The sequence below is a fragment of the Sardina pilchardus genome, chromosome 11, assembly GCF_963854185.1.
Source record: "Sardina pilchardus chromosome 11, fSarPil1.1, whole genome shotgun sequence".
NCBI lineage: Eukaryota > Metazoa > Chordata > Actinopteri > Clupeiformes > Clupeidae > Sardina > Sardina pilchardus.
In genome coordinates this window covers 23,261,819-23,288,409 of record NC_085004.1, presented here as the reverse complement: position 1 = coordinate 23,288,409, position 26,591 = coordinate 23,261,819, and the positions used below count along the sequence as shown (strand labels likewise).

General features: G+C 45.4%; 2 protein-coding genes across 6 annotated transcripts in view; both read right to left on the bottom strand.

The window, feature by feature from the left end:
- slc9a5 (solute carrier family 9 member A5) overlaps positions 1-1,018 on the bottom strand; it is a 28,906-nt gene extending 27,888 nt beyond the window's left edge. The window contains exon 1 of the mRNA XM_062548494.1: positions 436-1,018. Coding sequence (XP_062404478.1) covers positions 436-769 — 334 coding nt within the window. The 5' untranslated portion in view covers positions 770-1,018. The remainder of the gene's footprint in view (positions 1-435) is intronic.
- Positions 1,019-1,391: 373 nt separating this feature from the next.
- fhod1 (formin homology 2 domain containing 1) overlaps positions 1,392-26,591 on the bottom strand; it is a 44,889-nt gene continuing 19,689 nt past the window's right edge. The window contains exons 6-26 of one of the 5 annotated variants that reach the window (XM_062548488.1): positions 26,184-26,278; positions 24,522-24,633; positions 24,160-24,254; positions 23,514-23,657; positions 22,778-23,148; positions 18,686-18,796; positions 16,582-16,671; positions 15,759-15,782; positions 14,975-15,025; positions 13,518-13,687; positions 11,067-11,171; positions 8,706-9,628; positions 8,339-8,494; positions 7,758-7,940; positions 6,906-7,025; positions 6,114-6,275; positions 5,519-5,709; positions 4,769-4,961; positions 4,385-4,550; positions 4,084-4,260; positions 1,392-2,905 (exon numbers count right to left, since the gene is read on the bottom strand). In XM_062548488.1, coding sequence (XP_062404472.1) covers positions 2,826-2,905; positions 4,084-4,260; positions 4,385-4,550; positions 4,769-4,961; positions 5,519-5,709; positions 6,114-6,275; positions 6,906-7,025; positions 7,758-7,940; positions 8,339-8,494; positions 8,706-9,628; positions 11,067-11,171; positions 13,518-13,687; positions 14,975-15,025; positions 15,759-15,782; positions 16,582-16,671; positions 18,686-18,796; positions 22,778-23,148; positions 23,514-23,657; positions 24,160-24,254; positions 24,522-24,633; positions 26,184-26,278 — 3,719 coding nt within the window. In that variant the 3' untranslated portion in view covers positions 1,392-2,825. The remainder of the gene's footprint in view (positions 2,906-4,083; positions 4,261-4,384; positions 4,551-4,768; positions 4,962-5,518; positions 5,710-6,113; positions 6,276-6,905; positions 7,026-7,757; positions 7,941-8,338; positions 8,495-8,705; positions 9,629-11,066; positions 11,172-13,517; positions 13,688-14,974; positions 15,026-15,758; positions 15,783-16,581; positions 16,672-18,685; positions 18,797-22,777; positions 23,149-23,513; positions 23,658-24,159; positions 24,255-24,521; positions 24,634-26,183; positions 26,279-26,591) is intronic. The other 4 variants (XM_062548489.1, XM_062548490.1, XM_062548491.1 and 1 more) reach the window with 4 other exon arrangements.

Sequence of the window (26,591 nt, the reverse complement as noted above, 5' to 3'; positions counted from 1 at the left end):
AGCCATGCATATGATCAGGGAGATCTGGACAGATGTGGAATCTATCCAGCGTAAGTGTGTCGTGTGGTTTTTACAAAGATTACTAACCCGAACCGTGCTTCTATTCCTGCTCACCGACCAAGTCGCAGGAATGTGAGTAGAAAGTGTGATGACGGCTTCAGGGCTTGATGATGCGGGACTATCAGTGGAAAGGAAGAGCTACCCAAAATGTTACATGCACTTTGCCGAAATTGTGTGACAGGGTACGTCTTAAAATGCACCAGAGGCTCACATAGGACACAAAGTTACTGAAAGAATGTGGTTACTCGAAGCACAGTGGTCTTACAACATTTGTAAAGCCAAACGGGTCACAATATTAATCCACTGCACAGAGGTGTGGAATTGTTTAAGCAGGCTAGATCAAACAAAAAAATGTAGAAAACTTCATTCACTTACATATTTTCGCAAAACTGGCCACGAGAAGCCATATGGCGATAGTGTAAGGTTTCTGAACATAACTCCATTCCCACTGTACTATTTTAAAACCTCCACCGTGATGAGACGACTCCCCGTTGTCAGTAGTTGTTCCTGATTCTTCGGCAGACCTGACAGACCTCGCACTCTCACTCCCGGGCTGCCCGTACACCTCCGATTGATGGTAAGCAGTGGGGGTAGGCACCAGCGGCGCACTGAGGGCTAGCTCTGGAGGCAGCGATGCTTCTGTCAAGTAAAGGTCAGCCACAGCCTCACCGGCAACCGTTACCAGCAAGAGAAAACTCACGACCAGCATCTTCCCTGTGCGTTCAGCGGTCTGTCATCTTGCTTTCCTTTTTATACGTCCAAAGGTGTAGTAGGGGTACAGCGGGGCGCCCTGCCACCGGTTTACAATATAAACACCTCCAGTCTCCGGTAACTCGCAAAGGTACCGCTAGCGTCTGAGACACGTGATACAACTCTCAACGGACCGTAAAGATTTTCATTAAAGAGCCACTACATTAACACTTCGGATGGGGCGTTCTCACATGGCAAGAATAATGTGTTTTCGGCTGTTCCGATGTGATTTCTTCATGTAGCCTAGGCTATTCCTTTTCTGTATGCTGGGAATGTGACCTATTCGTCTGTCGGTCGAGACATGACTCGTGCTTTACAAGCGAGTTGGCGACTTAACCTGGCCAACCTTTTTTGTTGGTTTGTTTGTTTTTAAAGAAGACTATCTAGAATTATTTGCAAATAACCATTACTAGTATTTTCTAAATTCCTATAATACCACACGAATAAAACATTTGGAAATACCCCAAGCCAACAATTATGTCTGTGCGCGCTCCCCCGCGTGGATAAGTGCAGTAGTCTGCAGCTATAACTTGGACAAAAGTAGATCATACTCGATAATGAGACACTTTAGAGATACAGTATTTGTCGGTTAGGGTGCTTTAATTTTGATAAAAATCATCATCTGGGAAACAGTCAAAAAATACACAAGCCTTCCTGGTGCGCAAATAACAAAATGATCACGACTGGGTTAATATGATAACAAATAACGCACGCCATAATAAGCCTCAGGGTAATATATGTGCCTATCTAATCATAAGAAATATTTATTTCCAAAACTTAAATTCATATTTGCTTATACATTCCATGTAAACATGCATTATTCAAACGTTTAGGGTCAAAGAACTTGTAAGTACACCTTGAATCAATGAGTCCTTGAATAACATCATGTCAATACCACCAAGAACCTTACCATACAGTACAACCACTTGTGCAAAAAGCAGCATACATAAAGTTATTTCCTAAGGAAAAAAGGTTGAAACACTTCATAATAGCTGAGCTGGTGTATATATTAAATTGTTAAGTTTCAATTCACTTCAGCATCTTCATGTGCACTTCTTAAATCTCTGTGAACATGATTAGAATCAGTAACAGTGGATCCACAAAACAGAATGTGTGTGTGTGTGTGTGTGTGTGTGTGTTCAAAAAGTCAGAATAATTCATGCCAGCCTTTTAGATCTCATCTTCCCTGTGTTCACCCTAATCGGTTTGATCATGGAGCCCATAGCACTGACAAACTCTGACTGATGGTATATGAGGTTTGTGTCCACACAGTAACCAAACACATTGTAGCTCTACGGCTACATTAGAAGTGGTGCGATAAATGAAAATCAACATTGTCCCCCACCCCAAGGAGAAAAACATGACCTAGAATACGCTTCCTGACACAATCTCCTTGAGATGCTTTCAGTTTGATAGTCTGGTATGACCTTTCCCCAAGAGTATACATAACACAATCCACAGTACTCTTCGCAATCCCTTTCCTCTTCACCAATACATCGTCTTCATAAAACGTCCCTTTCACAAACACTGTGACCGAAAAAAAATATTGATAATTCTGGTTCCCTATAATCTGTGGTCATTTAAAAAATACAATATCAACAGGCTCGTTATTTACATTAACAAGTTACTCAAATCTGTACAATATACCCAATTAAAACTTACACCATGGCTGTATAATATGCTACATCGAAACATCTACACATTTGATATGTTAAAAAATAATACTTTTATTTCACTGGATAAAACAGGGTAGTCTGACTATCCCTGCAGTTGTGTATTTGTAAGGCATGACACTATCCTATAAGGCTGATATGGTTCAGCCTTAAACTCGGAGCATCCTTTGAGACTGGTGACACCCAAAACACTTGGGTTCCTTCACTGTGCTCCTCTGAAAGGCCAGTCGGTTCAGACCTTTGTGTTATGATGACACCTTTGGTCTTCAGTCAGTTTAGGATACGGCTCTTCCTCTTTCTTCAGCTGCTTGTTTAGGGGAAAAAAAGTCTCTCTCTCTCTCCTCAGACCTTCTCGTTGGCTTTGTTGAGTCCCAGGGCCTGCACCACGTCAAGGCTCAGGCCACTCTTGAGAGTCCTCCGCACTGAATCAGACAAAATGTAGACGATCAGCTCAGTTAAACGTGTCCTCCAGTGCACACTGTGGAACATCACAGCGTTGCACTTGTGGTACATTACAGTATAATACCGCCATAATAGCAGAGAAGCATATAAGGCACATTTGCACTACGGGGGAACTACCGTAATTTCCTGACTATTAGCCGCGGCTTATACATTGATTTTGCAAAATGTCTTCAGCTATGAGGTTAATACACAGGGACAGTTAATATGGTATTAATGTGGTTTTGTTTCTTTTAACTTGCATAAAACACTGCGGCTTATACACAATGCGGCTTATATGCAGGAAATTACTGTACCCCTTTGTGGCATGTTTGCCCTTCATGGAATTGGGGGTGACTGTAGAGCCTGTAACCTCAAACAGGGGGACTATTTCAAAAAATATTTTGGGGTTGGGTCTTTTCCATTTTTTCCGCTACATGGACTTGGTGTTTTGTCAACTTCAAAGTGTTTTGTGGAAATCACTAGTCGATGCCGTAGGCAGCAGTCAACTAGTTGTGCGCAAAACAGCTACAGTAAAGGCTGAATGCAGCTGTATCAAAGTGCAATAAGAACATCTGCTATGGATAACCACCTAAAGATGAAACACCTGCTGCCAACAGCTCACGCTAGCAGTAAAGTTAGCACCAGCACTGTACCGGTACATAACGACGAGTCAACAACTACTGTATAATGAAAAACTTCTCAACAATCTATGGACCAGGTCTTGCTCAGTTGAGGTGCAGTTTACAGCACAAGGAAATATGATATTTATCTCAGAGACACTAAAAACACTGTGCAGCCTTGCACGTGGAATTACTAAGATTAGGCCTTGTTTTGGACACAGATAAAACACTGTTGGCGAACACAGGAATGAATCCCGAATCTTATCATACATCATCAAATATCTGTACATGACCTTTCAGGGTCAGCAAGAGAGAAGGACAAAGGACTTTGGGGACTTTTCCAGCAATTTTATGCTGGTGCTTCTTTTTTTAAATAATCCATGATTGTCATTAGCATACTGGCTGCACAAATAAATTCAGACACTCGCAAGGCAGTTCTTCATACTCTTGCAAATGACATCACTTTTCACATGCCTCTTCTGGGTCATGTTCTTGCACAGTGGCGATTAACCGCATGCAACACTGTTTGGAATACTCACATGATTTGCGGTTGAGACGGGAGCGTTTGCGTGTTTTGGGACTGGATGCTCTCTCTGTGGGATTCTGTGTGACAGATTTAACCAAACGATCCATAATGTCGTCTGTGGCGTCGTCCTGGGAGCTAGCACTGTCCTCTTTGGCTGTTGACATATGACATGGACTGACCCTTCCCATACCTGAGTAAAGAAATAATGACATACTTTAGTGTGGACAGAAGGACAATTCCCAGCAATTCAACGATGACCCGAGTCAACCAAAGTAACTAAATATGAAAAGACATCATTTTATACTACAGCTTACTTCTAACTGCACGTGATCTTCTGAGCTTGTGGTTGTCGTCGTTGGCGATGAGCAAGTTCTTCATGTTCTCATGATCCTCCTCGGCAGGTTCGGAATCCGTTACTGTGGAGACTGGAGAAGGGCTATCTTGGGTCTGTTGTGGAACAGCTCCGGAGAACTTCTCAGTCTGGAAGTTCAAATATTCCCACAATAACATTAGATATACCTTGTAATGCAATATTCCATATACTGTGCATAAAGTTCATAAGATATCTTATATCTGGGCACAACTTTATCTGGGTCGCTGTGTGTCTCTGTTACTGCCAAGATGGCAGGGAAAGTATCCAAAGCCCCTTATTTTAATGTCAGTTGTTACCAGTCATTCAAAGGCACTCTGAATCTAACCTCTGTAATCATCTTCCCTCTGGTCTTTGTCCGTTCCCGGTGGGCTGCCCGCTTGCGTTTCTGGGTCAGGACTCTCTCTCTGGTCGTGCGGTACTCCAGAGAGAACTCACTGATAATCTTGCAGAACTGAGTCACCTTTGTGTCTCGCACAGAGTAAGACGGCTGGCCCAGGTAGAGCAGGAAGGAGTGGAACCTGTTCATTAGGAGACAAAAACAGTGTTTGGTAAGCTACTATTTGCTACAAATAGCTCCGTTCCTTGTTTTGTTTCTGAGGCTATAGGAAGGATGTAGGAAGTGGGATATCATATACCCATTACTAATCTAATACCATACGACCACAGAACTTAATCTAATAGCTGGACATATTCATGTTCAGTCCATACAGACAATTTTTCCCCAGACATCCTAACGATTAAGCACAATACTAACCTGAGACCAGTTAGGATGAACTAAGAGAAAATGGGATTCCTAAAGTTAATTAAGTTTTGTTTCTGTGAAACCAAATTGGGAATGAGTTTTGGCCATCTCTCTTTTTGCTCATAGTTCTTTTCAACAGAGCTCCCCCTACAGCTTCAGAGTCTATATTTTACAACACGCCTCACTTGGTCAGTCTGCTGTTTCCTCTTTCCTAGTTCCTCCAACAATGGTTTACTTGCACAGTTCCCCCTTTAAGACTGGGATATTTCTGTAATACAGCACCAGTACACTAGCACGTTGGTACTTGGTGGGATACCATCCATGTCCACTAACCTGTTGATGATGCGCCGGTGCACAACCTTAAGGATGATGATCCTCTCTGTGCAGTCCTTCAGAAACTCGGTCATCTTGTTCTTCAGGAGCGGCTTGGTCTCATGCTTGGCCACCACCTTCAGGTTGTCCCAGGAGTTCTTGCATTTCCTCTCCAACTGAACCAGGTTGTCAGACAGCTGCTCGAAATCCACCTGGGACAGAAAGACACCAGTGATTTATCACAGGTGCTCCTTACTCCTTCTCCTCCTATGAAGATGAGCTATTTTTAAAAAAAATAGGCCCTTCTAAAATGTACGTTGGTAGGTTTTAGGCTCAATTCAATTGCAATTAATGATAGCAATATATCATACTACGATGGCCCATATCACGATTAAGAGACCTACAGTATATCAGATATATATCAGAATAACTATCAGAATAACTATCAGATACTGTATATGCTACTCATAATTATATACATACACTACAAAACCTAATCCTAGTCTTTGTTTTCTGTGCCTGTGTATTTTTTTAAATCAGGCTGTGCCCAGTGCTTAGTAAAAACAGTCAGTGAAGGAAAAAGGGGTATGAGGTAGGAAGAGGGATGGGTGCTGACTTTGGCAGAGCGTGTGATGGCAGGGATCTCGGAGTACACGTCTGAGGTGTCGGGGAAGTTGTCCACCACAAAATTGCAGGTGTGGTGCAGGAGGGTCTGCCTGTGCACAGTGTCCTTGACCTCAGTCACCTTCTCCAGGTAATTCAGCTCAAAACCTTTTGCCTAAAGACACACAGACAAAAGGGTGGGGGTGGGGTGGAGTCAAATAACAATAATATATAATATGAATAATTGGAAAAGATGAATAAATAAATGAAAGATAGAGAAAGGCAGACAGGAGCACAGGAACAAGAGGACATAGGCATAGAGAGAGAGGCAATGTGTGTGTATGTGGGTATAGTGTGTGTATGTGGGTATTATAGTGTGTGTGTGTGTGTGTGTGTGTGTGTGTGTGAATTGTCAGACAGCACGTTATCACAGCAGCTACTATCACAGGGTACATCAGAGGACTGGCAGCGTCTGTGCCCTCTGTCTCGGCAGAGGTCACCGACATCCCTCCGAGCCGACCCATTGAACTACATCTACCTTAGAATCTCCCGGCCCAAACGTGCCCCTAATCGCCTTAACGGGGCCTCCTCCAGGTCACTGAGCAGACAGGCAAACCACACCAAACACAGAGGCGAGAGGATTACAGGTGGACACCTCCTCCTTCTGCACGTGCCCATTCCACCGCCTGAAAGCTACTGGCAGCCAATTTGGCTTTGCTTATGAGTTTTTCTGTGTTGTGTTCATGAGGGCATGGCTCATTACTTGGGGAGGAAGGGGGGGTGAGGCAAGAAAAAGAGCATTTACACTGGTGCTGTTGAGGAAGTTGCCGATGGCCAGGAGGGTTGCCAGGATGCGTTTGAATGTTTTGTTCTTGGCAAGCTGCTCCATCCCCAGCTTCAGATCAAACAGCGGCTCCGCAATCTCCTGAAAACGAGGGCACGAGAGGTGTTAATGAGACCAACAAAACAAAAGGCAGTCACATTGTGGTAAACTGTTACTCCGTACAACCTCATGCAAATAAATTGGACCAAGTTTGCAGCTGTAAAACAGAGTCGTTTTTACTTTCCAGAATAAAAAACACGGTTTCTGCAACCAACTGAAACCACAATTCATTTTGCATCAAGGAGAAATGGAGGCTCTCTCCTTCACTCTTTTTTCAAATTGAGCACACACAAAAGTGTACAGTCTCAGATTCTGCATAACTATAGACTGCGAACCAACACATGTATCCTACTTATAATATGGACTGGATGAAGATGGTATAGACACCCATCGTAATGTTTGGAACCACCTATGTTAACTTTATATCCTACTCTCATATACTGTATGTGACTCCATGAACTATTAGCAACACTGATCCAGAGTGCGGAGCACAGATCTCCCCACTGTATAACTGCTTATCTTCTTAGCCCCGCTCATACCTGTTATGTGTAAAGTGTCAATTTCAAAAAGTTTCATGAAAGCCAATTCATTGAGAGTCTACTGAAAAAAAATACTTCAAATCAATGCCTATGCTCAACATACTTTTTTCAAATAAGTTTCATAACAAACTCTACTCATCATTTTTGAAGTTGTGGGGGATAGGAGCTGTACCGAAACGTCGATACAATACAATGGCACCATGTGGCTGAACTGAGAGCTCTGCTACAGACTGACCTTCTCCAGGGTCTCGTAGTTGAGCTTGAAAGCCCAGAGCTGCAGGCGTGCTGTGAGAGCGCTGATAGAGGACAGTGTGAGTAGGAACTGCTCGGCCGTTCCCAAGGGAACGTCTGGACTGGCCAGCTGAGCCTCCTGGATCTTCTGTTTCTCCTCCTCGGTCGGCGTCATGGTCAGGATTTTCTGTTGAAGGTAGAAGGGACATTTCAGCGTTTCAACATGTGCAAACAGAGAGAGTTTGTCATCACAGAACAGTTGCCATCAAAAGAAAGGAAGTCACTACAAAAAGTCGAAAGAAGTTTACAAAATAAAAAATCCAAAATCCCCTTGCACAGCCAATAAAGTTGGGTCGTTGGGTGCTGGTGACTTGCAGGTTTACGATTAATAAAAAAGAAAAAAGCATCACCGCACACCATTAGACTACACTTTTAAGATTTTATTACTGAGCAACGCGTTCGCCATGCGCTTCCTCAGGCTCAAGTTTACAAAATAGTTGGGGAAAAAAAACAAAATCACTAACTGACCACTCTAGCTGTGAGAGTAGTGCACTACTGCCCTCTAGTGGTAACTAAAAGTCCTACCTCAATTCCCTCTTTGTTGATGGCAAACTCATCAAAGTTCAGGATGGCAGTCTTGATGACATGGACGGCCGGCAGAACGGTCATGCCAATGTTGATGGCATTACTTCTCTTGGGGTCCAGAACCAGGATTTCGGACCTCTTGACCTCCGTGCCTTTCTGTGAGGGCACAAGACAGGAAACCAATTAGTCCCCTCCTACTTTCACAGTGCCAGCAATTACATTTTATTACAATGAAATGAAGCCAACATAAACAAAAAAAGGCAGATTGCAGCATTAAATGTCCTACCACCCAAACACTTTGAGCGCATAATTATGCTCCTGCTGTTGTAAACAACGAAACCGAGCACAGCCCAGAGAGTCTGTTTACCTTGGCAACGGGCAGCTCTTTAGCTTTGGACTCAAACAGGTGCTCCAGTTTGGCGGTATCCACGGAGACCTTGTCCAGAGATGCCCACACCGTGCCATGACCAAAGCGGCACTTCCTGGGGCTGTCTGGCTGCTTCAGCTCCTTCCAGAAGAGCTTGACCGTTTTCCTCTTCTTGGCGAAGACGGGGTCCGACGCGTGCAGGGGTGCTGGGGGAGGGGGGGGCATGCCTGGCGGCGGGGGTGGGGGAGGTGGGCCACCGCCAGGCGGGGGAGGGGGCGGAGGTGGAGGAGAGCCCATCCCAGGAGGGGGCGGAGGAGGCGGCGGCGGGCCAGGGCCCAGCCCTGGCATGGGTGGCGGCGGAGGGGGCATTCCGTTGGACAAGCCCGTGTCGAAAGTGTCCATGTCCAGCACGTCGATGTCCTCCTCCTCCTTGAGGTCGGAGAAGTCCAGGTCCTTGATGCGCAGGGCGCGGGAGCTGGGCTGCAGCTGGTCCCAGGCGTCCTGGCTGTCGCGGGCCAGCGGCGTCATCTGGGTCTTCTCCAGGCTGCGCGAGTGCGCCTCGGCGTCGATGCTGTACTGCGGCCGCACCCGGCGGTGCTGCTGCTCCTCCGCCAGGCGGGCGCGCGCCGCCTGGGCCGTGCCCCCCAGGCCCTCCAGCTCGGCCCGCCGCGTCGGGTCCTCGGCGGCCGTCTGGGCCTGGCGCGACTTCAGGCTGGACAGCCGCCCGGCCAGGCTGGCGATGCCCAGGTGCTCCAGGCCGGCCTCCGGGTCCGCCGACCCCTCGCCCGTCAGTGGCGCCCCGCTGCCGCTGCCGCCGCCGCCGTTGTTGTTTTTGCTGTACAGCATGTCCAGCATGAACTTGCTCTCGCTGGAGAGGGTGTTGTGCTGCTCGGCAACACTGCCCTGGCGCTGAATAGCGCCACCTAGTGGAGAGAAGAGAAGAAATGAGAAGAGAAGAGGAGAGAAGAGAAGAGAAGAGGAGAGAGAAGAGGAGAGAAAAGAGGGGAAGAGAAGAGGAGAGAGGAGAAGAGGAGAGAAGAGAAGAGAGGAGGAGAGGAGAAGAGGGGAGAAGAGAGAGAAGAGGAGTGAGGGGGGGCATGAGTCAATGTGCTGTCAGGGGTGGTGCATTCCAGCAGGACCAAGCTGTTCCTTGGCATGCAGCTAATGTTCGCCATCCAGCGGACGGGAAAACAGTCTCGCTCCACATGAGCTCGATGTACTCGCCTTTTTTTGTTTTAAAAGGACAACAAGAGCCTTCAGTTTTGCCCTTTCCACATTTGGTAACTACATTGAAACACTTGCAAAAGAGGTGCAAATTGCACTGTTACACTACAGAATTCTCTGCCACTGGTGAATACTACAAAATGTTTTGCATTAATACACTATTTATAAATGAACCAGGGAATACACTACTTAAAAATGAACCAAGCTTCTTGGGTACAGTGCTTTCTGGCTGCTAAGAAACTGAACCATAAACAGAAAATAACAGAAAAGAAAAAAGGTTATTTAAACCATGAAATAATCCTACCTTCAAATACACAAAAATGAGAGCAGAGTTCATTGTTTCCGCACACAACCATCCTGGAGTTTTTTTGTGAAGAAGAAACACGTCCTCACTGCACGCAGACTAATCTTCAGACTGACCGAGCGTTTGTCAAAAGCCCCAAACGGAAGCTGAGAAGACAGATCCTCATCTGCTACTTTAAACAGTTTAGAGGTCTACCCACCAATCTCCCCTAATTTACACTCCCAGGGCGAAGGGCTCGTTTGGGACCGGGTCGTTTGGACCTCGGCCACCAGAGGGGCGGAGGGTGGGAAGTGAGATCTGATCTCTCGCGGTGAAATTTTCAAAGCCGCCACAATAAAAAAATGTTTTTGTTTGAAATAGGAAAAAAAGCATAACACACGAGGACTTCTTTCAAATAACAATAAAGTTCAGTAGCATGCGACAGCCTACCAATCTCATAGAAGAGTCATTGGAACACTAAGCTGCCTGCAGTAAATAGAATACTGTATGTCTCAATCTGTATTCAGAACATAAACACATTCACTATGTGGTGCCCACGGTGAATAGTATAGTAGAATAGTAATTCAATAGATAACGCACTATGTAGTCCATGAGAACATAGGGTGAGGATATGGCTGCAGCTCATTGTACTGAAATATTTAGAACATTGCGACCTGCCCACTGGCGCCAAAAATGCACCAAGCGCACGTTTCTGCGAACACACCCTTCATCACTGAATCAAAGGCCCAAACAAACAACAGGCAAACCTCCAGGAAGGAGATGGGAGAGGAGACAGATAGCGGAAGAGGACGAGAGACAGAGAGAAAGAATGAGAGACAGATGCGATCTCTTGCCTGCTTCATTATGGGTCGCCTGCGCGTCTCCTGACTGCTCCAGGGTGCTGGGAGTGGACTTTTCCCTCGGGACGAGGGGCTCCGATCCACCAGACTCGGACGTCTCTGAGGGAGAGACGGAACAGAGGGATGGCGGCATGAAGGGAGGGAGGATGGTGCAGACACAGAGAGAGAGAGAGAGAAAGAGAGAGGCAAATGAGAACACACACAGCGCAGATATAAACACAACACATATAATCTTATAACAGAGTAAATCACACACTCTGGAGGTCAGGTGGAAGGTAAGAAAGAGAATGTAGAGAAAGAGAGAGAGAGAGAGAGAGAGAGAGACAGAGCAAAATAAAGAATGAAAGAGAGAGAGAAAGAACATTCTAGGGTGAGATTAACAGTGACACACAATAGACAGAAACAAACAACATATGAACACATAGAAACGACACACATGACAAGAAGGAGTACTGCTGCTCGTAACGGCTGCATCATTGTTGACACTTCACATCAGATTTCTTTTTTTTTCCCCTGCAGTTCGAACAGTGTGTGGGTGTTTTGGGAGTGTGACAGGGAGCATAGCCCCCTACTTGGTCTCTTTGAGTTCCCGTCTATGTGAAATACCCTCTGTGCCCCCATCTCCCTCCACTGCCAAGACTCCCTTTTCATACACCTCGGTGCGTGAGACTGTGTGTCTCTCTCTGTGTGTGTGTGTGTGTGTGAGTGAGTGTGTGTGTGTGAGTGTGAGTGTGAGTGTGTGTAGGGAGCGTTTTCTTGGGCGCCGGGCACTCATTTACATGTCTTTGGGGCCGGACAGAAAAGGGCCCGCTTCTCTAAAGCGCTCGCTCCGCCAGCCTTCCTAAGACCACGCTGGGGTCATGTGGTCCTCATGGGAAACTGCAGACCCAGATTTGAGCTACGGCACGACACGGCTGGCCCGGCCACACACCCCCACCAGCCTGTCAGCGCCGCTGCCAAACCGTCACGGCTACATACAGTAGGCCATGTTTCTGTTTACACTGTTTACCGTTTCCCATTAACGGTTAACAGTTTCACTCGAACACGACTGAAACGAGCACTTGAGGTTTGTCGTTCATGCGGAAATGTTGTTTTCACTGTGCAGTACTCTTTGGTGCTAGCGCTTCCCAATCAATAGCTTTACTTTACTCTCACACCAGCACTTGAATCTTTTTCAGTTATACGCAGGAGAGATGTTACATTTGTTGTGCTATTGACTAGACTTCCCACTGAGGCCAATCAACAACTAAGCCTATTTAACATCATACAACATTACACAGGATACAGCAATGCGCAAAATGGCTGCAACACTAAAAAGACTGTGAGGAAATGCAATTCCATATAGACGGACATATAAAATCTTCCCCTCAGATTAGTGGTGCGTATTTCTTGTATAAGGGGCTTAACCTTTACCTTGGAGCCACTCACTGGAACGGTACAGTAACCAAACAGCCCTACAGCTATAATGAGCACTTTGCGCTGTCAGGTTCTGTGGCCAGCGCCAATTTCTGACTTCCGCAGCTGGGGGTGCGTTACATAAACGCCCCTGACCCCATCTGGCCCAATCACAGGACGGCTCCCGCTGCTCCGAGCCCGCGCCCTGACAGGTGCGAGGGGCAGGAGGGCCGCGACCCCGTGGGAGAGGACCGGGCGAAACGGCCGCCGTTGCCCTAATTGCTTGTGACACGACACACAAACACACAGGGCAAGCAGGTACCTCCAATCTGAGAGTGAGGAAGCAGCCAGGGTTTGAACCGGCGAGGTCAAAGGTGAACACATAAAGTGGGGTTAAGGGTTTGGAGATATGGGGGTGAGGATGGGGGTAAAACTCCTGCAGTGAGTTGATCTCTGATCTCAGGTTTTTAAGGGTTCTGACTTCTGAGGTTTGCAGTAAACTCGGTTTAAGTCCAGTTGATGATCAAAATGAACTTCAACTTCAGTCTGTTGCCGAGTAGTCTTTTCTCGGCCAAGTTCAGTCTGTTCCCATTTTTCAAGAGTTATTTTGTTTGTCTTGTTTAAAAGCTAAAGGTCAGCTGGACTAGACACGGACTAGACACTTTCCTGATTTGCCTGAGACTGTACCAAATCACACAGTAAACAAAGTTAACCGAGGCTAGGAAGCTTTTAAAGGTTAACAACTTTTACCAGTAAATAAGAGAGACGGAGAAGATCTGAAGGCAGGATCCTAAATGAGATAAGGCCTGGTCATTCCGGCAGCTTCCTCCAACCTAGTGACGTAACGTTCTATTGTAGCCCAAGATGGCGCTACACAGTAGCAAAAATTTAACTTTGTAGGACTTGTTATTTCTAAACCAGTGTCTCTGACATCATTCAACCCATTCGGATTGATAGAGTGAGAATCAATATTTCAAACAAGGAAAACTTAATCTAGTGTTTCATGTCCACTTTAAAGGAGCGCTTCTTGGGCCTCTGATGTCTGCGTACCTTCAGTGGGTAAGCTGGGGCTGGGCTCAGTCGGAGGGGCCACGTCGCCCTCGGGGGGGCTCGGACTGGTCAGGTCCCGGGATGCCCGGCGCTCCTTGGCGGCCTGGATAGACCTCCGCTTCCTGTCCCGATCCCGGTGTGTGGCAGCCAGGCTGCGCAGGAAGGTGTCTCTGCAGAAGCACCCGACACACACACACACACACACACACACACACAGGCACACACAGACAGGCAAACATGGAGGGTGAGCAAACTGGAATCTGTTTTGTTTTTTTTCCCCTCCACCAAGCTACCGCTACCAAAAGCTGACGACATTTGTACCCAGAGGACCCTTCCAAGCAGTGATAAAAGAGCGAGAGGGTTTTTTTTATCAACAGTTCTTGGTTTCTTAGAAAAATCATAAAATAAATAAAGGAAAAAAATATAGAATTTGATGTCACCCTGATGTGATTTGGTCCACTTAACCCCTAAAAGTGGGGCGCTTGAACGCCCTCGGCCACAGATATGCTGCCCACACTTGTGAAGTCAGACTGTGGCTAGCGACAGAAGCCAGGCCAAACCACCACAGCTCCCCAGCATCCCAGCACCCTTCTCCCCTTCCTCCCACCAAGCCACCAGAACCACAGACGGCCCCCAACGCCCCCGCGTATCGCTTTCAGAAGCACAGTCATCTCCATCACATGAACACATACAGGAGTCTAAACATGGCAACAGTTAAATGACCCAACATAAAATCTCTTTGGCTGATATCTTTCCTGATTGAACAATATAAAGCATCACAATAAATAATACTTTCGCTATATGACTGATGTTCAGGAGGATTTTAAAACTTAATAAAAAAATAAATATATTACATATTGCATGTCCATATATGATCATCTACTGTGGTTAAGCAATATTGTGGTGCGCTATGCGTTAGTAAAACATCACTGCATACCAGATGAGTAGTACTTTATGCCTTTCAGTCAATGTCCTTCACACAGTTGTTAGGCCACAAAATAACTATTCTGTATGCCAAATTGTCCTGAAATATGTGAGAGATATATAATCTGGTCTAAGTGCTTCATACCTAATGGATGACCTAACCATAGCCGTACTGCAAATCATTGTCTTTAAGTCGTCGCCATGAGTAAACAGTTCAGCTGTTCACATATTTAAACTTCCCAACAAAACCAAATCAAAAACCAATCACAAGGCAGGAACACAACACAACTGTTTTGAAAACATCATTAGAGGATTAGAATTTTTCGACTTCATTTTCATTCCCATTCACCAAGCATGAATTCACAAATCACACACAACCAAGATCGATTAAACACGAAAAAGTCGTTAACTCTGCAACCAGAAAGCGGCGAGGCTTTCAAGCACGGCAACCCGGTGAGCCCAGGCCGGCGGACCCTTCACCATGCTGCGAAGGGAGGCGCGTCTCCGCAGCCCCGGTCATCGCACATACTCACTCATAGTTCATAAGAACCGGACGGTCCTTAGAAACGTCGCAGTCCGCCGCGCTAGGGGAGAGACATGACATTGTGCATGGGCTTGACAGGAGAACAATGAGGAGGTTATGAGATCTGCTTCACATCACACATCAAATTCTCTCACTTCCTAAATGTAATTTATTTTTCTCTCTCTCGTCGGTATGATAGATCAAGGTATCACAGTTGAAATGACCCCACAAATAAACTGTTCAACAACCAAAATAGTGAGCACAAAAAAGAATAAACATTGAAACATTGAAATGTAAGAAAATGGAGAGAAGATGACAAGAGAAATGAAATGCAGAGAAAATGACAAGGGCAATATATATATACATAGAGAGAGAGAGAGAGAGAGAGAGAGAGAGAGAGAGAGAGAGAGAGAGAGAGAGAGACAGAGAGAGACAGAGAGAGAAAGCCAGGTCAGAGCAGCAAAAGCATTTCAGATGAACACCTGCTAACATAAAAAATGTTTAACTATCTAAGTGACTACCCCCTTAGCTGCAGTATATTAGCTGCAATCACCCTTCAGAGGCGAGGCAAGAGCATGCCAGTTAATTAGGAAATTTACTGCTTGTCGCTATAGGGACAGTTGCCACGATCTCCATCCAGGGGCTTATAATAAGATATGCCTGACAAGTGACCTCCATCAGCTAACAAGTATTTAGCCTCTTCCTTCGCCCTGGGACAGCGAGTACCATAATGATATGAAATCATAGCACCTCCAAAAAAGCCACATTCTTTGGCCACGCTGTTAGCTACTCACCAAACACTGTCGGCTTGGTGCAGTCTGTAAAAGGAGAGAGGTTTGGAGGGGAGGAATGTTGGACGCCGAGGCAGAGAGGAAAGAGATTAGGAAGCCAGCCAAACATTATGAAGGAGGAGAAGGAGGAGGAGGAGGAGGAGAGAAGGAGAGAGAGGAGAGAAAGAGAGGGAGACAGGCATGAGACAAACAGTGAGAGGAGACGCTTGACAAGATTAAAAATGAAGGAGAAAAAAAGTGGTAGAAAGTAAAAAAGAAAGGAGCCTTTAAGGAAAAGCAGTGCTCGCAATACAGGATGAGGAGATCTGATTGCAACTTTTAATCACTTCGCCCAAAACTGAAAACCAAAAAAAAAAACCCAGTTTGACTACCTAGAACAGCATCTGTTTGGAAATGGCAAGAATGGAAAGAATGAAAGACAATACCGACAGCTTCTTCTCCATCGACATCCTCATTATCTCCACAATCATCATCATTATCATCATCATCATCACCACCATCATCATCTTCAGTCATCATCAGCATCAATTGAAATCATGATCATCATGACCAGCCTAATCACTCACTTAAATCTTTTCTCTGTCTAAATGACTGGCAGATTATCCCACTTCACAGATAACTTAAATTAACTTGAATCTTTAAAGAATGACAACTGCCAACTTCACACGAACGACAGCTAACGGCTAAGACAATCAACAAAGAAAAACAAACAAGCAAACAAACAAACAAACAAAATGAGCTGGACACAGCATCTCTCGGCTCCGTTTGGCACTGAGGTGCAACCCTGCAGTCCACACACAGTCGCCCCTTTAGCCCCTTTACTCACTTAAAGACGTTCCTGCTCTCCGTCTTAGCCGGCTGCTCTGTGGTCGTCTGGGAATGGTTGTCCTGTGGAGCAGCGTCTGTGGGAGACTCGCTGTGGACAACGCGGAGGATGACAAAAAAATAGAGACACACACGCATACGCACGCACACACGCACGCACGCATCCAGAGTCAGACACACACACACACACACAGAGAAAATAAGAGTGAGCGCTCAGCCAAGGCAGTAGCGCAGTCAGCCCAAGCTGCTCAGGCACTGCGTCTCCAAACAACAGAGTTTCCTGTCAGAGTGGTCCGTGGAGGCTGCGCATTCACACACACACACACACACACACACACACACACTCACACACACGGGGGGAGCTGCTGCTCACAAATCATATGGTGTGTGTGTGTGTGTTTTCAAATGTATCTATACAATTCAGCTTAAACTAGTAGAAAGTACAGAGAAAACACTGAAAACTGAAAGTTTAAACTGAAAGTTTGTTTTAACTTTTCACTTCAAATGTGAAACAAAAAATCAATTTGCAAGCTATCATATTCAATGTTTAATACGGCACTATCATGCCTATCTCCCCCCTCTACCATGCACTTCTTTTCTAGTTTTAGTAGAATTTAAATGTATCCTATGGTTATTTTCCACTTAATTCTACACAAGTCTGTTTACTAAGGTCTATTGCACTGTAACTCATATGTTGCTCCCCACATATTGCCTTGGATACATGTGCAATCTAAATGAATAAATATGAAGTAATTCATGTGGAAGCCTAAGAATATTTTTTAATACAAATTTGTTTGGATAACGGTTATCATTTGGAAGTAATTATGGTAAAGTCTCCATTTAACTTTTAAACTGATGGGGGTAAAATATTATGTTTTCATTGGTTAGAGAAAATGATAACTGATAAAAAAAAAAAACATTTCTAAATGGTCTCATAATCTTGGTCAAACATGATATGACAACATCTGATGTCATACCATTTTTTTTTTCAAGAAAAATAAACCGAATGTGATCAAAAACAGGATATTTTGCAGTTCAGTGCCTGAACTACTGAGTAAGCCAACATTTGTTTATAACACTGGATGAAGGACAAACCAGTCAATGCTAAACTGACCATAGACAGCTAGCCAGCACCCCCAAGAGAATGGAATATGAACTGGAAAACCATCTGTGCTGTTGAATGTCTAATATCAGTGGACGACCACAAGGATTAGGGGTTTTGGGGTGAACCAGACCTTTAACAGATTAATAGCATTAGACAATCTGGGACCATAGGACCAATCCTAATGACCAAGCAGAGCACCCATTAATTACTGTCATTTAACTATGGAACTATTCTTAACACAGACACACACACACACACACACACAAACAGGCACACACGCCCGCACGCACACACACACACACACACACACACACACACACACAGCTTTGAATACCAATAGCACCCAATCCACCAGTGGCTCTTACTTCAGACCCCTCTTCTGATCTGACATCATTACAGACACAAAAAAAGATGAACTGGGTGTTTTTCAGCAAAGCCACTCAAGTGTGCAGGAGAGAAAGAGAGAGAGAGAGAGAGAGAGAGAGAGAGAGAGAGAGAGAGAAAGAGTAGAGAGAGAGAGAGAGAGAACAGAGAACTAATCCCATCCACTCAAAGACTCCCTCTCGCTCTCCCTCTCTCTCTTCCTTTCTATCTCTCTCTCTCTCTCTCTCTCTCTCTCTCTCTCTCTCTCTCTCTCTCTCTCTTTCTCAAATCCTGTCCGTGGATCTCCATAGGCATTTCACTGTAGCATTAAACGCAGCATTGTGTCAGTGCAGAGTGGCAAACACTGTGGATTTAGGTGCCGCATGTCATTCATTTGAATAATCTTTGTGTTCCTTGTTTTTCATACTCTATGAAGAGTAGTAAAAAAGAACATAAGAGCTTGGCCTCGGTGTGTTACATAGGACGAGAAATGAATGCTTTTCAACAGTGTCCAGCCGAGGTGGACATGGGCAGGTGAGTGGACCCCAGACTAAGGCCCTGTAAGCTCTTTTGCGGTTAGTCTGGAAAAACTGGTGTTGAGGCAGAAATGAAAGCTGATTAAAGTCGCTGTACAAACCTGTTAGAGGCTGCTGAGGGCTCCTCTGTTATTGACCCAGCCTTGTTAAACAACCTTGACCTTCTAGAAATCCCCATAGACGACATGTACTGACTGACGAAAGATCGCCCCCTGGTGGAATGGCCAGGAGAGTGAGAGAGGAGGAAACAATGGTGGTTACATGGTGAGAGAAGGGGGTGGGGGGGGGTTAGCTACACTGGAAGACCCAAAAATACCAGCACGCAATTCAAAAGAAAACCACCAAACGAAACCCAACGAGTAGAAATCACAGACTAGCATGCAACATGCGACAGAGAGAGAGAGACAGAGGCAGGGAAGAGGGGGGAAATGAAACTACGAACTGAGACTTTTTAAGTGGACTTCTTCAAATACTTTCAGATTGAGAGAACGTGACGTGGTGAGGTTAGTGAAATGTCAGGCCGTGCACGGCACGCACAAACAAAAGAAGCGGACAGCGCTTGAGAGAGGCTGTCACTCAGTTAAACGCTGCACACTGGGGAAACCTTCCTCTGTGTGGACGTTACTAATCGATGACGTCCATGTTTGTTTTTGAACACGGCAGCCTACTACGGCAGTCAGAGAACACACGGCGATGAAAACAGGCGATAAGAAACTCCATCTCTTTGCGAGGTCCGGCTTGCACGGACGACCAGACTCCAAACACGACCCAGGGCCCTTGCACAATCCAGAGGGCATAAATTCCATGAGGTTTACTAAGTGAACAGCGGTTTCCAGATAAAACATTTGTGTTCCACTTATACATGCTGCTTGTCAACTGAATAAAATGTTTTTCTTTGGCCAGGGGCCTATACTTGGAAAGGCATGTAGCAATTTAGGTGCACTTGAAGGCACAGCGCTCACGGAGAGAACACACAAAACCCACCTGACAATCAATCTGGCCATCCAATCAGATTAACGTGAGCATTAAGGACACGTTCTCTAAAACCATGACTTCAAAAGCACCAATTGCAATCCCAATGACCCAACAGAGTCCTAAAATCAGCACACATGTCATAAAAAAGTTCCAATTACAGTACACGGGGCCAAAGAAAAGATATGGTGACCACAACACTCCGGCTGTGATGTCACGACCATAGCCTTTACTTCGCTGGCCTAATTGTACACAGAACCAGACTCTTGCAGTGCCATCGGTCCTGCCTTGGATTTTAATTCAGGACGTGAACCAGGTGCATAGCAATATCCACTTGGGAGAAAACCGTGCTGAAAGTTTAATACCACTGCAGCAGCACAACCGTCTGTTAAATGCATGGCCTAGCCTATAAGCCAGTCAATGAATGTGCTGGAATGATTGGGGGGGGGCCTCCACATTTAAGCGTTTTCCAGGATAAATACATGGAGAAATCATCAAGAATGCAAAATCAATCAGCGGACGACAACTCGGAACACTCAATATTATGTACAAACATGTCGCACCGAACCAACAGACCCTCGCACGCAACATGCAACCAAGACGATTAAGAACCGCAGGAGCAATAACTTTTAAACAAACTCTGGTCTCAAGTTAAAGGGCCGCGGGCCAGGGAAATGTGCTGATGTCCCTGCGCTTAAATCATTTTAAACACTATCCGGCATTCTCAGCACCAGCTTGTGCGTTCGTATGGCTGCTACTACAGCACATTACCGCATATGGAAAAGGCCGGGGTCCGGCGTCCATCAGCAGCCTGTCAGTGGCCATGTGATTTGTCTCTCCCACATGCACAGTCATGCTGCTGCTGCACGCTCACTGGAATTCTGTCTCGCGCTTTTCTCACAGCCGTGTATATATGGAGTCGGATACACACACACGCAAACACACACACAGACGCACACACTCACACACAGATGCTGACATACAAACAGACACACACACACACACACACACACACACACACACACACACAGACACACAGACACACAGACACACAGACACACACACTGACACACACATGCACAGACATCGACTCACACACAGAAAATCAACACATAGACTGGTACAAACAGACAGATTTCAACACATGGTCTTACACGTGGACTGACTGGCATGCACAAACATGCAGACTGACAGTCAAACTGACTCACGGTTCTACAGGAATACACTCACACATACAGTGTCATACTGTACATGCAGACTCTCATACTGATGACATCATTCATGTTTAGGGGGTACCAGGGAACTCTTCAGTTTTCCTCATGACTGCAAATGATGCATCATCATGCACGCATCATTTCTATCAAATGAGGCATGTACTGTCTTGAGCATATATCTAATATGCATAGTATTGCCATATTTCAGAGTGATAACTTTAGGCTGGACACTTTCCCCATGCGTGGTTAAGTTGCCACATACATTAAGTCACTGTGGTCCAAAGTGACTTACATTTGTCAACTATATTACAAGGGAACTACATAACAATAATTACAACTATATTACTGTGCATGCCCAACTTTCAGGCTACTGCATGCTAGCTCAGCTCCTTAACCACTATACTACCACGCACATTTATTTACTGAGCAACTGATTTTTTTTACAACTGAACTTAAGAGAACATAAAAGTCGCCAATCATTTCTACAGAAAGCAAGCTAAATCATGCCCGTAATGATGGCAAACTAAATCTAAGACCTACAGTATGGTCTGTCAACATCATTCAAAGTCATCATTCCGACATAAATGGCCTTTCCTGAGGTAATATGCATGCAGTATGGGCCATTTGCCGCATCTTATACATTGAAAACAAATCTTCCATGGCTGCTTGAAAATAGCTCCACACCACCAAGGCTGAAACACTTGTTCTCAGCTGTTACATGCTTGATGTAATGTACATCGGTCAGTTTACAGCACATTAATCAAGTCTAGGACAAGGCTTAATTCATATACAGGAGAGCCCACTCAATATACTGTTGTGTACAGTATGTCAACACCTTTTTCTTTCCCAAACTCACGCCTCAACACTTTCTTCCCTCTGTACAGGGAAGAATTTTGAAATGCAAATGTTGTTTGAAATGCATGTGTTATGTTGGGTAGTCAACACAACACATGACAATGTGCCCAAAACCCATCTAATTAACTAATTAGAGCTCAATATCAGGGTTGGTTCAATCTAATACTGAACCAGCATTCTTCATGTGAAATGTGGTATTTTCCTTTGGAGAGGTCAAAGAGGGAAAATTGTTCAAATGTTCATGTCCAATTTTGAGTTACCTTGACGAGGGAAACAAGATGTTGACTACTAGGATTGCGTTTCAGTTTTTCAGATTGTGCCTCTAGATTTGAAGATAGCTCACACACAGACCAGCTCACATGCACAGACACAAACTAATACTGTCTCACATAAACTGCAGTACAGTGCACAAACACGCAAGGACAGACGGCAACTAAGTCACAAATCACACACTCATACACACAAATATAGAAACGCAACCACAGACATATCCCTTGAGACTGACAGCACTGGCTAAATAACGGTCATCCATCAGCAGTGTAATCTGGAGAAGGGGGGGAGATTTTATCTGAGCACTGGACCCTGTAGGGAGGCAGGCTAGGAGCGAGGGAGGGAGGGAGGGAGGGAGGGAGGGAGAGAGGGAGGAAGCTGGAGAGGACTACTGATGGCTCTACCAGCGTCCACAGAGAGCACACGTGTGCTGCTAACGCTACGACAATGAAGAGGAGACTCCAGCCTGGAGGATGGACGTTTAGCTGACTGCACAGAGAGTTACAGTACACACAGGACAGGCATTCAGAGAGGTGGAGGCACACAGAGCATGCACTGCCACTCAGTGGACGCAAAGGAGAAGTTCATGTCGTGAGAGAAAGGCACGTTTAAATGAGGCTTAGTGTGGCAGAGAATTCCACTTCAGACGTTTGTGCTTTAGCATGACTTTTGTGCATGATCTTAGCATTGCTGTGTAATGCATTCAGGGCATTAGTGGTCCAAGCAAGCTTCTGAAGCTTCACACGTGGTGGGTTAAGCAGATTTTACACACAAGCGCGCATTCTGTGAAGGCCAGATTCACTGTGGAACCTATGCAAGCATGCACGTATACATCCAGATACACAAACACACACACGTGCAGGCAGCCAGGCACACACTTACGGAGGAGTGGGAGAGGCCTGCTGCTCCTGCTCCGGTTGGGGGGGTGGAGTACTGTTGGCGGCCACCGGGGGCGGCACAGGGGAGGAACTCTGGGAGCTGTTGCTGGACGTGGGGGTGGACGGGGGCTGGGGGCTGAAGGGCTCCGAGAGCTGGGGGGAGGTGGCGCGGCTCGGGGAGGAAGAGGAGGACGCAGTGGAGGAGGTGGGGGAGACTGGCAGGGCCGGGGAGGCGGAGCGAGGCGCGTCCTGGAGGTGGGCTGAGGACCTGCGGCTCCTGCGGCCCTCCTGCTCGGTGGCCGAGCCCTTGCGGCGCTCCTTGCGGATGTGTGGGGAGGCCTCCTCTGCATCTCCGTCCTCGTATTTCAGGGCATTCTGGAGGACACACACAAGGAAATGTGGTTTTATTTATTTATTTTTAAATACACCTGTCTGCTATTTCATCCCCTTGCCTACTGGAAAACATACACCATCTCGCACACAGAGCTTGTGCATTGTATTTCACATTGAGTGGGGAAACTGCTCTGCACCCAACAGAGAAAAACAACAAGAAGAGTTGCTACACCATTAAAAACCTCACATTATTCATTACATTACTGCATCGCCTCCACTCTGTCTACAGACTTCATTCTCAGCCCTCATGGAAAACATCTGCTTGGCTAGCTGAGGATGCGGGGGGATTGGTGGTTAGGTTTTTGTGTGTGTGTGTCTGTGTGTGTGTGTGGGGGGTGTTGCTGTACCTCGTATATAGTGAACTGCAGCTTGAGGTCTGGTTCGGTCCCCTTGGTATTCATGTGCTTGTGCATGATTTTCTCCATCCCCTGCTGTTCTAGACAGTCTGTGACGTCATAGAAGGAATCCTGGTCTGGCAGGGCGGAGACAGTCTACGCAGGAGCCAACGCATTAGTGCTCCAGTCCATTTACAGTACACACGCACGCACACACTCACACACACACACACACACACACACACACACACAGACACAGACACAGACACAGACACAGACACAGACACAGACACAGACACAGACACAGACACAGACACAGACACAGACACAGACACAGACACACACACACACAGACACACACAGACACACACACACACACACACACACACACACACACACACACACACACACGCCTAGCAATGATATACCGGTATTCAGATTTACTTTCAAAACTGTCACATAACAATGTTCAGCCACTTCTTCAAAGGACATCTGCAATGGTAAGCATCAGTCCAAATAGTGCATCTGGCAGAAGGGCCTGCTAATCGCCAAAATATACTTTCATGCAGCGCTAATAATTGATCTATTCCTGGATTAAAGTCCAATCACAGGGTCAGGGGTGGTTACATTGTCCTGGTTTACAGCTGGGTGCCAATACCTTGTTTATGAGAGACATGGTGTACACAAGGAGTTCTGAGTCGGAGCCATTCTTCTCTTCCAGAATCTCTACCAGATACTTCCATGGCTTCACCCCTGTAAATATTTAGAGTCTGTGTTTACAGTTTATGTTTATAGTTCTTCTCAAATGTTTTTATCCAAAGCAAGAAAAAAAACATAGAAAATGGGGGAAATTCATCTGCAATGTATTCTATACAGTTATGTTATACAGAATAATGTGTAGCATTAATAGAGACATGCCTGAATCAGACGGTAGGACTGACTGGAATCTACAGCCAGAGAAGGTGACAAGTACAGAGTGCAGTCAGGTGTAAAGTGAGGTAACGTTATAGGGGGAAGTACCTCTTTTGGCATCCACAGTGTTGACAGCCTGAATGAGCAGCGGGCTGTTGGCCTCTGTGTACTCAACAAACACGATAAGCAGCTTCAAAGCGGTTTTCACCACCAGCCGAGACTGGGAACAAGAGGAACAGATAATAAACATACGACACAGAGAGAGAGGATAAGAGGTACAGATAAGTAAGCATATGACAGAGAGAGAGAAAGAGAGAGGGGGGGGGGGGACAAATTGGTAAGCAAATACAAATAAGGAAGAAAGTGATAGATCATGAGGTAACTAATAGAGAACAATGAAATATGGACAAAAAAGGATAAGGCAAAAACTGCACCCTTCCAACACTAGATGGCAATAGTGACCCTCACTGAAATTATGAATGGCATGAAGTATGGGTCCAGAGAGGTTCAACTCTGAAGAGAAAGTGTGTCTCTCAAGTGAGGCTGGGGAACACCTTTCCTGCTGTTCTTTTAGTGAATTACATCCGTTGACCATTTGAAATCTTCCCCTTTTGTATGTTTCACTTCTCTCTTTCACACACTACTCACACTACTCACATGCAACTAGGGTGGTTAATATTCTGGATAGAAATACATACGATTGCTACCCAATGTTCTGTCCATGGACAATAACAAAGACCATGAAGCATGATAACTGAAAACTGCTGTCTACAAATTGATCAGATTTACCAGCGGGTTAGATTTCATTTCAACATGGTGGCGGGCTCTTAAGTGACCTTCAGTGCCTTGCACATCTGAGTGCACCCCCACCAAAGCTGACATTCATTTGTGAGTGATGAAGAGGGCATATTAAATCAGCACAAATACTTGCAGATGTTCCGTAATTCTGATTTAGTGGTGGCTAGATATTTGACACATATTATGCACTTCAGGCTGTTAAGCAAGTGACATGTTAATAATATGCAATGAACTGACAGTCTATACTCAAAACATCGTTTTTTTTAGTGCAAAGTTTGTTTACAAACACAGACACTGTTGCTAGAGAGAAGTGACATCACTTTAGTCCAGTAGTTTCATTACAGGACGTGACACATTTTATAGATATATTGCAACTCTGAGCTATTTTAGAATTGCATTCATTATCTAATTTACACCACTATTTCTTCATGAAATCAGGAAATTTGAAAAACAAATTTAGTCTGCAATTCCTGGCAAAGATGAGTCAAGACATGAGGGACTAATTTAACGATCATAAGCAACACACAAATACCGTGCTGTTGACAGTTTGAGAACATGCTGGATATTAAGAAGAAAAACTGCTGTCTGAAAGTTGAGTTCAATAGAAAATCCTCTCCCCAAATGGTCAAATGGCCGACTCGGTGATGCCATATGATTTTTGCCCATAATTCATTGGAGAGCATTGCAAAAGCCTCTAAATCCACTTTTGTCAAAAATTAGATAATGATGGTGAGTGAATGCTCTTCACATATAGTGTAAGTTACTTCAATAATTTAGCTTCAAAAATCACTAAATACCATTCTCTTCCTGGTCTGAAATATTGATTTGTAGGCGAAACTCTATAGGAGCCTGATACAAAACGCTCATTTAAAAGAAAAGTGGTCAGACGGATTTAGAGGCTTTTGCATCTGAACCCTTCAGATGTGAAAATAAGGGAGGACTTGGTCACATTGAACAGCGTGAATCCCTCACCAGGCTGCCACTGAGGGTGTAGAGCCATTGCACGGTCTCGTTGTGGTTGATGACGCCGTTCATCCCGTCCACAAACAGCATGATCTGGCTCAGGGCTGTGGAGGGGAAACACAGGCAATAACTGTACTGGGATCACACGTCTCTCTCCACAGCACTAAAAGCAGCAGATCTGGGCTATCACTCCTCGCTTGTGTTTCTCTGTATGTATACACTGTCGCACGCTATCAGATTAGCTGCTGTGAAGTGACTTGCACTGCAGTCACAGTAAACGTACACAAGTGCTGCTGCTGCTTCCTGAGAGCTGAACTCTTGGCCTCTCTTGTTTTTCTAACATAGTGCTCAACCAACTGAGTTACAGGGATATCTTCACTTGCCATCTGTACGGTTAGAGAAAGAAATACATCTCTT